Here is a 9999-nt window from a genome sequence, read left to right as displayed (position 1 = left end):
TGCACAAACTGCGTCATAAATTTTACTAACCGATCTAGGTTCCAAAAGTTTTTCTTTTGTAAACAATTTCAGCTGTTTTCTCTGAGAATGTGTGTCTTGGTGAGAGCCATTTGCCATATTAGTCAGGAGCAACTTTTCAGAATAACCTTGCATACTTTCCAAATACTTTTTTTTTTAAATTAATTGTATTATTTTCATCTTAAATGGTGTGCCGTCATGAGATAAAGACTTGAAACATCGGTACAATTATATCTACATAATTGAGGTTTCACTTAATGAAATTAGTTACTGAAGTAGATAAACTTTTGAATAATATTTTAATTAATTGACAAGACTATCAGCAGCCACCCTAGCGGTATTACTCCCAATCCACCACCCCCTCACAAAACATTTTGGAAGCGTCCCTGGTGGAAAAAAAGGTGCGAAAGTCTCAGCATTTTCCCCCGCGTTCCCAGGCTGACCTGATTTGCGCCCCGTCTGACTGGACCTCTCATTTGCTTATTTAATGAGGCCAACATTAGACTGTTTTCGTTTGAACGCCTCTTCCAGAAAAGTACGACCCAGGCAGGCTGAGGGTCACGAAGGCTACTAATCTTGAGCGAGACAATAAATTAGTTTTTCTTTTTTATTTCAGTAAAAACTGTTCATTTACTTGCACATAATATCTGCGCCTGCTACTCCATTTGCGCGCCTACAAAAAAAAAAAAAGGAGCAAAAAGCGTGTGAACGGCTGCTTCAGAAGCGCGGAGATTTCGGTCGAGATGAAGTAACCAGCTTGGTTTCTCACAGAGCTCCTTTCATTTACATCATCCACCCTGCGCGCAATGGCACGGAGCGCTCCTCCCGCTGGAGCTGGAAGCTGTGACCGGACAACTTTTATTTCAGCGCGGATAAAGCGGCTCCACGATGGCATCTGATGAATCCTCCACTGGGAAACGGTAACAGGTATGGAAATGTGTGTGCACTTTTTGTTTGCGTGGGAGGAAAACGCACCAATTACCGCGTCATGAAGCTCTAAAAAAACGTTTAAGCTATATTCCTCGCCGTTTTGTGTCTCAAGCTGGCTTTGCTACTCAACCATACGAACAAATAATTATCGCTGATTTATTTGACTTCAGCCTTTTACCAAAGTCAGATTCCAAGTCCCGATTAGGCGCTCCAATCTCAAAAGTTTATTATGGCGCTTGCAAATTAAGATTTGATCAATCTCACATACATTTAACCCGGAACAAGCAGATTATGTCAGCGAGGTTTTGATTGCAAATGAATAACTTTTATAAAATAAAATTAACCTAATCCTCTTGCAGAATTCAGAGCAAATCAGCTATGAACTGAAAGGTTTGTCAGTGGGGCTGCAGATTGTTTTATGAACCAAAGGGTAAAGATGAGCGTCATTTTCGAGGGTAAATAAATCTTTTTACTGCTTTCAAATTAAAAATGTATGTTTGTTCATGAGCTTACATTCCATGCATTTTCACTAAAATGATTTGTGATTGCCATTTTGTGTAGCTGTCAAACATCATTTTATGTGATAAATTCACCAATGCACTCCAATTAGGATATTTGAAGCTGATCTGCCTCAGTGTGTCTTAATCTTCCTCGGCTTCTTCAGTAGGCATCAGTGTGATACTAGATCCATTCAGGAACTGACTGGAATAATAGACCGAGGAAATCTTCAAAAACCTGGGTGCCATCCAGGTCTAAATCCGACCTCTCTCTCTCTTTCACTCTCTCTCTGCAGTTCAGGGAGAGAGATGATGGATAAGATGGATCTGCTTGTTTAGTACCTACAGTAGATATATATTATATATATATATATATATATATATATATAGAGAGAGAGAGAGAGAGAGAGAGAGCTTTACTCTTCCATATAAAAACCTATAGATAAGATCATGATGATGCACAAAGGTGTCAGTCAGGAGAAGGATACAAAAATATCCACAGCAACATACATATACATATAAGTACTGTGGCGGCAAAATTACATGCTGCAGAAATTAGTGCAGGTTGTGCTCCGTGTGTAACAATCTCCTGTTTTCCTCTTCCATGTAAATCTCTGTGTGGACTAGGGAGTAGAGCTTTCATTTAAATGGACGCCCTTTCATTTAAAGGGACATTCAGGCCTGGCAAAAAATTATGAATGCTTTGTAGGAGAACGTATCATGGTCTCATGAAACCAATCTTGAACATTTGCATCACAATTACATAAGATAAATTTGTGCAACAGCAGCAGCAAGCATCACCAGAACACCTTACTCTCAGTGGAACACAGTGATGGCTGTATCATAATGAGGGTTTATGTTTCAGTAGATTTTAGTACATTAAACTAAGCTCATTTTCAAAGTGGATGAAACAAGGTACAGTTCTAAATATCAGTTTTTACCCAAAACGTTCAGGTATCAGGTAGAAAGCTGACAGTAAAGAGAGGGTTAATTTATTAAAGTGCTGTAGCAGTTCAATAGCCTGGACATTGCCTTCCTGTTCAATTCCACTTGGACAAAAAACCAAAAAAAACACTCCTCCTTCCAGCACAGGCTTTCTCTCCTCGACTTTGATTGTCTCCAGTAGATTTATTACCAGGTCAATCAGCGAACAAAAGGAGAAGTTGTGAATGATGATGTTGATTTTCTGTGCCGTTTTAGAATTTTAGTCTTTATGTAGGTTAAGCGATTGGCAGCAGAGGAAGTGAGTGAAGCCATTCAGTCTGTGTTGTCCAAGCTTCCAAATATTGAATTAACATTAACAGCCGAATAACTCAGCTCAGAACTTCTCTCTTGCAGTGGAGGATGTTTTTTTTTTTTTTTTTTTTACAGTGAAGGCCATTCCCAGTATACGAACTGGCACATTACATAAATCATGGGCAAACGTTAGCAATTGGCTAAAATTTAAAACCTCAACACTGTCCACGACTCCAGGAAGAAATCGTTTCTCAAAATCACGAGCCCAGACCCTCTGTGTGAAGCAAATAGCGTAGTACAATGGACTGGTTCTTACTGGGCTAGAAGTCCAAGCATTTATCCAAAAATGTCAAAAGATTGACTTAATTTGAAGAAATTCACAGTTTCGGAATGGCTGAATTAACGTTCTAAACCAACTCTGACAGAATATTTGTGGGATTATCTGAAGAAAGCTGTGGATGAGAGATGTATGAGATATAAGATGAGAGATGGTGGATTTGGAGAACTTTTGCAGGGCGAGGTGGGAAAATCTTACCAAGTCACAGTTTGGGAAGCAGGCACAGGTGCGAGCACCACTGCTAGTCTGATAGTCTGACATTTGGCTTGAGGCCATGCTGGGAGGTTTCGAGAGTAATGAGAGGGAAGAGGAGGAGAACGTGGGACTGGAGCCAACTGGACATCTCAGAGATGCCGTTTGGACTCATGATGTGCTAACCTCAGACACTGCTCTAGAGCATGCTGCTAGACCCACATTAAAACAAATCTCTGGTTTAATAGTTTTACTACACAACATATGAACTACAAGGAGAGAAAAAATGGTTTCATATGCAAGACTTTTTTTTTTCCTGCTGTGTCTTTATTTAGGTAAGTGTACCTATGGGAGGCACAAAGGCTGACAGTATTGCCTCCATTCCTCATTGAGCAGGAAAACTGAAACAATGTTGCATGGAAACAGAAGTGATGCACAGAAAATAGCATTTCAGCTGGGATTTCAACCGTTGCGTTTTATTTATCAGTTCATCTGACTGCTGTTGCTAAGAGGCCGTTTTCCCAGAAGGTTCTTTGTTCTGTGCTCTCAGCATCAGAGGACAATTATGCTGTACTTATCTGACTAATGAGCTGTTATATGAAATATATTGTCCGTGTTTGCATGGGAATCCAGACAAGAAAATGTTTTCTGACAATTGGGCGGGCACTGAACAATGCTCCTTTTATTTGCCTGGACAGGTTTGCCAAATATCTCACCTCCCATGTCACCGGGAAAAACCCATGGTGATGTTTAGCAGCGCAGAGCGGCTCTGGAACGAGTCGGACCGCCTCGGATGGGACGAGAAGAACGAGTCGGATGCGTCCGGGAGGGATGAGGAGGAGCGCAACTACTACGCCATGCTGTACTCCCTGCTCATCCTGGCCATCGTGTTTGGGAACGTGTTGGTGTGTCTGGCCGTGTTGAGAGAGCGCTCGCTCCAGACGACCACAAACTACCTGGTGGTCAGCTTGGCTGTGGCCGACCTGCTGGTGGCGTCGCTGGTCATGCCCTGGGCCGTATACCTGGAGGTGGGTACCTGGCCTGGCAAATGTGCTGCAGCAAACCTACTGCCGTATTTATGAGCCCAAGCATTGCTGTGGAGCGGCAAGAGGAAGCATTTGTCCGCTTTCAAATGTCTGCCGTCACTTTGAAAGGTTTCTAATAATAAAACAAATTTGATATGAAAGTAGCATATTCTAAGTAGAAACAAAGTGCAGATTTTAAATTATGTTACTTATCAAGTGAAAAATGCTATTCAGCTCAACCTGACAATGTATCTTAAATTATGAATGAACTGTGATTACCCAACCTTTTTGGTTCAGATGCCATGCTTTTTTTTTGTTTTAGTTGGCCTGGTTTCATAGTTTCCACATTACTATAATTCGTTTTCCTATATGCATGAATACATTTTGAGGCTCCTCATTTTCTTGATTAATCTTATCTCTTAATTTGCTAAATAATTACTTAATGATTTACTGGCTTCGGTGACGTCTTGGTCCTAATTGGCGATGACTAATCAACTGTGAGAGCTCCGGAGAAGTAAAGGTTAAATAGAAAACGGCTATTTGTCCTAATTAATCTTTATTTACCAGTTAATTGTTAATTTCCTCAGCACCTCAAGTCATGTTATTTGCTGCTTGGCAACGCTGGTTCGTGTTCAGGCAAACACAAGCCTCAAGCATCTATATTTCAAAGAAAGACTGCACTCTGAAGACGAACTGTATTACAGTCATGTTTATATTACACAGGCACCCATGAAGCGACTAATTGTGTTGCTTAAGGATGGACTTAACGGCATGTGGTCTGATAATCATCTGGTTTAAAGTGTGATTATGCTTACTAAACAGGCACCCCACCGGACGAAGTTTGGTCCTCATCCTGAGAAAGTAATTGGTTTTCACAAAAATCCAGCCGCACGTCAACTTCAGGGACACACACTCAGTGAGAAAAGACTGACAAATCAAATTTGATCACCTCCTGTGGACAGTAAATTTAGTTAGGCAAGAACCTTAATTGGGGTCAGTCATGAGTTTTAACTTCCAGGTGTGTTATGCTTTCCAGGATTTTTTTTTTTTTTTTAACATGACTTCATTTTGGATTGAAAAAGAGAGTGATGGAAAACATATCAAGTTAAACACTAAATATCACAAAAGCTGCCAAAGTAAACACCATCATCTGTAGGGTGAAAAAGACAGATTGTGTTGTTGTGACCACAGGGTGCCTGGTTAGCTTTTCTAAGACCGTTTCTGCAAGAAATGTGATAATCACTCTCTCCTCTGTGGGCGCGAACAAATCATGTGCCCCATCCCATGTCACCTTATCCTTGGACGGTTGAGTTAAGCTACGACCTCTACCGTAGTAAAGTGGCTGTATTGGCATCAGGGAACGAGCGCTCTCCTTCCACAGCTCATCCTGAATGATGCTTCTCAGCGCCTGAGAATGTACGACTTGTCTACTGCAACAGCTCCATTTTAAGAGCGGAAGTACAGGGCCTCGGAAAAGTATCCACACCCTTTAAATGTGTTCACATTTTGTCATGCTGCACCCACAAACGTTAGTGTATTTAATTGGGATTTTATGTGAAAGTACTATAAAATTTGTACTTGCACCAGGAAGAAATAGGTTTGTTGAAACATGTTTGCTGCTATTGGAGCTGCATGTCTGTTGTGTGATTTCCTCTCCATAAACAAATCATTTTCCCATTTCTTTGAAAATTATGTCAGATTCATCGAAGGGTATCTCAGAAGAGCATTATTTGTAAGTGTTACTAAAGACTTTCAATCGTTTTATAAAATGAAACAGGCTTTTAAATAGACTCTCGTATTACATATCTGGTTGTATGTTAGGTTTGAAGGTGAGCCTTTGCCCAAGTCTCGATTCTTTTTGCAGCCTCCGGCAAGTTTTCATACAGCATTGCCCTTTATTTAGCTCCAAACATCCTCCTATGCAAACTTACCTGTGCTTGCAAAAGAAATGAAATGAATTGTAAAATCACGATGCTGACACCGTGATGGGGATGTTGTGTTTTACAGTGTTAGTTTTCTGCTGCTCTGTGCCCTATATGGCTTGTATGAAATTGAACACAGGAGGGCTTGGGGCTTCTTTTCAACCGTGATTTTCATCTTGCCACATTTATGTGAAGTCCACATTTATGGAGTGAACCATGGTCCTCTTGGCTGCTTCTCTGAATAATTGCTCTCATTGCCTTTTCTGTCAGTTTAGGTGGACAGACACTTTTTACGTTGAGCCACACTTTACGTTTTCAGATAAGAGGCTGAACAATGCTCTTTGAGATGTTCAAATCGCGGGATATTTTTTGCTTTAAGCTTCTTCAAAACCTTATGTCTGACCTCGTCTTGGTCTTCATGATGTTTTGTTCACTAATGTTCTTTAACAAGCCTTTACACAACTAATAGATATATATTTAGATTTGTCTGTTTACCAATTAGAGAAATTCTGAAGGCAACTGATTTCTCTACATTTTAAGGTGACTCAAAGCAAAATGGTGGGGGCTGAATATTTTCACACAAACAATTTGAAAACACTATTATTTCCATTCAATCCACTTTGTTATCATCCACTACTTTGATGTGATTCCACAAACTCTACATAAAAGATGTTTCATCTTACTGTTATAATGTGAGCAATGTGAAAACTTTTAAAGGCTCTTCCTTTTATAAGTATGAGCCTACAAGTTAAGTCAGGTTTCATTTTTTTATACAATTCCTTATTAGTGTTTGATCTTAATCTTAATCTTATCAGTTTATGTCTGCGTAATGTGTCGTTACAAAAGCTTTTTTAAAGGAACTGTGGAACAAAACAAAGGCCATTCTTTTGCAATACCATGCAATTTGATTAATACACAGGGTAATTTCAATGTTATCCAAAGTCTTTCTAACATTAACCAACTATGGTGTTTATGAGTCCACTGTTTGAGCAAGGCTCAGTAATGATGGTGCATTGGCAGAACCAGAAGGAGAAAGCTCCACCTCTCAGAAAAGATCTTTGCTGCCTGCAGCAGTTTACTGAAAACGGCACGAACGAGGTGGAAAGTTGCTGAAAAATGTGTTCTGAATGAATGATGAGCACAAAATGAAACTTTTGGGTCGTAGACACAGAGTCTCTGCAACTATTTGGTACGTCATTGTGAAAGGGGCATTGTTCAGGCTATCTCTCGCTGCATCGGGGGCCAAAGTGACTCATCATTATCTCTAGCTTCAAATAAATTTGGTCTGTAAAACGAAGCAAGACATTTTATCAAAGCGTTATCAAAGGAAAATATTGTCAATGTGGTGAGCTGTAGTTGTCAAAGACTTGACCTTAATCCCACGGAAAAGGAAAAAAAAAAAAACCCAATGAAAGAATCTCTGAATTTGTGTGAGGACACACAAAAGGGAGAGTGAAAGCTTTTCTGGTGAATGAAGTGACTCAGCTTCTTCACATCTTTCATGTCGGACTGATCGATTCTCACCCAGTAATGAGGGAACACTCATTCGCTCGAAAACTTTCCTAACATTTTTCATGTATTCAACATCTTTTCAAAAAAGTAAGCAAATGTCCAAACATGTTATTTGCTTAGATTTGCTTCAGTGAATTGTTTTTTTATTTCAAGTTTGAAGCTTGTGCAAACAGAAAAATCTAGTTTTCTTTTTTTGATTGATTTAATGCTTAAATTACAACCCAAATCTTTTCATGTGAATGTTTTTTTTTTTTCCTCCACAAAGCTTTGCGAAAACATTTAATGTACCTTGAACTTTTTCCACACGTTATAACATCAAAACCGACAAGTTTAACATGTTTTATCAAGATTTTACGGCAGCCCAATACAATAGACTGGAAAGAAAATTATATAATTTCTTTTAATTTTTTCAACAAATAAATAATAATTCCAATAATATTGAAATGTTTGAATTCAGTCATGGCTATAACACAAAGGAGTCAAGTTCAGTTTAGCATAAAACATTTTAGGAATCCCAGCCCACTGACGGCATCACCTCTTCAATCCCTCCTAAATGAAAATTTGGTGGAAGTTGACAGTTTAAATAGCGTGTCAAATCTGACCTTTGGGGACGGTTTGGAAGTAGAAAGCAATTATTGAATAAAAGCCATAAAAGGCCCCAGGAAACAAAGCAGACGCGTGGACATCTGGTCAGATGAGACCAAAGTCAACTTGTTTTTGCCTGCATGCAAAGTGTTATGCGTGACAGACGACCAACACTGCACACAATCCTAAACACGCCTTTGCCAGTGTTGAACATGGTAGTGGCAACATCATTTTGTGGAAATGCATGTCTTGAGAAGGGCAGGGAACATGGTCAGAGTTCATTGAGTGATGGTACGTCGGTATGCAGGACAGTGCAGGATGGAAACTGCTTCAGATTGGGGCAGAGGTTTACCTTCCAGCAGGCACAATGACTGAGCATGAAGCTAGGACTACAGTGGCATACTTTAATTCATAGCATGTTCATCAAGAACTCATGTTCCGAAATGCTCAATGAGAAAAATTTAAATTCTCTTTGTGCAAAGCTTTTAGAGATTCACTTTAAAAGACTTGAGGCTGTAATTGCAGTGAAAGGCAATTATACAAAACATTAGTCAAAACGGACTGAATGCTACCCTTTTCACATTTCTACTTGGAAAAAAAAGCTATCAAAAACCATGTATTCTTCAAGTCTCACTTCACAATATTGCTCTACTTTCTGGTTGTTTGCCACAAAAGGATCCCAGTAAAACACATTTGAGATTGTGGCTGCAATGTGACATGTGAAAAAGCTCGGAGGGCGTTAATAGTTTGCAAGGCTGTATACATGGCATATTTAGCACTTAATTTGTATTAACAGATCAAGTATCTCATTTATTAATTACTGATGACGTGGGTCTAATTCACAGTCTGAAGGATGGAGAAAAACTGAGAAGAACCTGGGTCATGCAAAACCGAGGCAGTGGAGCAGAAACACTGCAAACAAAAAAAGGTCGGGGATTAATATTAAGAGTGCCAGCAGAGCAGCAAATCCAAGGTGTTGCTGAAGCAAGACGAACAGTGTCAATTCCAGCTATGATTCGGCAGCAAGCTGAGTGGAGTGCAGGGGCCTTTTGTTAGAGCTTGATTGTAGATTGGCTGCAGCTGGACATCCAGCGTTCACACAGGTGTTTCCACTCCTGCAATTAAGGCACAGTGGGGCAGGAAGTTGAGGCTCCGCTGAACACGAGCGGGAGGAGGCTGTGGTGTGTTTCAGTAAATCAAATTTATATATAGCCTGGGACAAGACAGTGTTTCTGAGGCTCATTTGCAAACAATAATTTGTGTAAGTTGCAGTTTAATGGCTTTGAATTATGACACGTTTAAAGTTCTGTTGAGAAGCTAAATTTAGCTAACGCTGGCAAGGTAGTTTTTGTGTGCCTTGACTACCCTGTATTATATATTTTAACTAAACAGAACACTTTCTATTTTGATTTAAATAATTTATTTTATATATATATATATCCATCCATTTTCTGAACACCCTTGTCCCTCAGTGGGGTCGGGAGGGGTGCTGGTGCCTCTCCAGCTAACGTTCCGGGCGAGAGGCGGGGTACATCCTGGACAGGTCGCCAGTCTGTCGCAGGGCAACACAGACACACAACCATGCGCACACACACACACACCTAGGGGCAATTTAGACAGACCAATTAACCTAACAGTCATGTTTTTTGGACTGTGGGAGGAAACCGGAGTACCCGGAGAAAACCCACGCATGCTCAGGGAGAACGTGCAAACTCCATGCAGAAAGACCGGGGCCGGGAATCGAA

The 9999-nt window shown here is 40.2% G+C and overlaps 1 protein-coding gene across 3 annotated transcripts in view; it reads left to right on the top strand.

Moving 5' to 3' along the window:
- The first annotated feature begins 439 nt into the window (after window positions 1-439).
- The window catches only part of drd3 (dopamine receptor D3), a 29108-nt gene continuing 19548 nt past the window's right edge, over window positions 440-9999 (top strand). For 2 of the 3 annotated variants that reach the window (XM_015027759.1, XM_015027761.1), the window contains exons 1-2: window positions 440-945; window positions 3909-4238. In XM_015027759.1, coding sequence (XP_014883245.1) covers window positions 3951-4238 — 288 coding nt within the window. In that variant the 5' untranslated portion in view covers window positions 440-945; window positions 3909-3950. The remainder of the gene's footprint in view (window positions 946-3908; window positions 4239-9999) is intronic. The other variant, XM_015027758.1, reaches the window with a different exon arrangement.

The sequence above is a fragment of the Poecilia latipinna genome, unplaced genomic scaffold, assembly GCF_001443285.1.
Source record: "Poecilia latipinna isolate Pla-1442-1.1 unplaced genomic scaffold, P_latipinna-1.0 Scaffold106, whole genome shotgun sequence".
NCBI lineage: Eukaryota > Metazoa > Chordata > Actinopteri > Cyprinodontiformes > Poeciliidae > Poecilia > Poecilia latipinna.
Note: the sequence above shows the minus strand (reverse complement) of the source record. Positions and strands in the feature narration are given on the sequence as shown.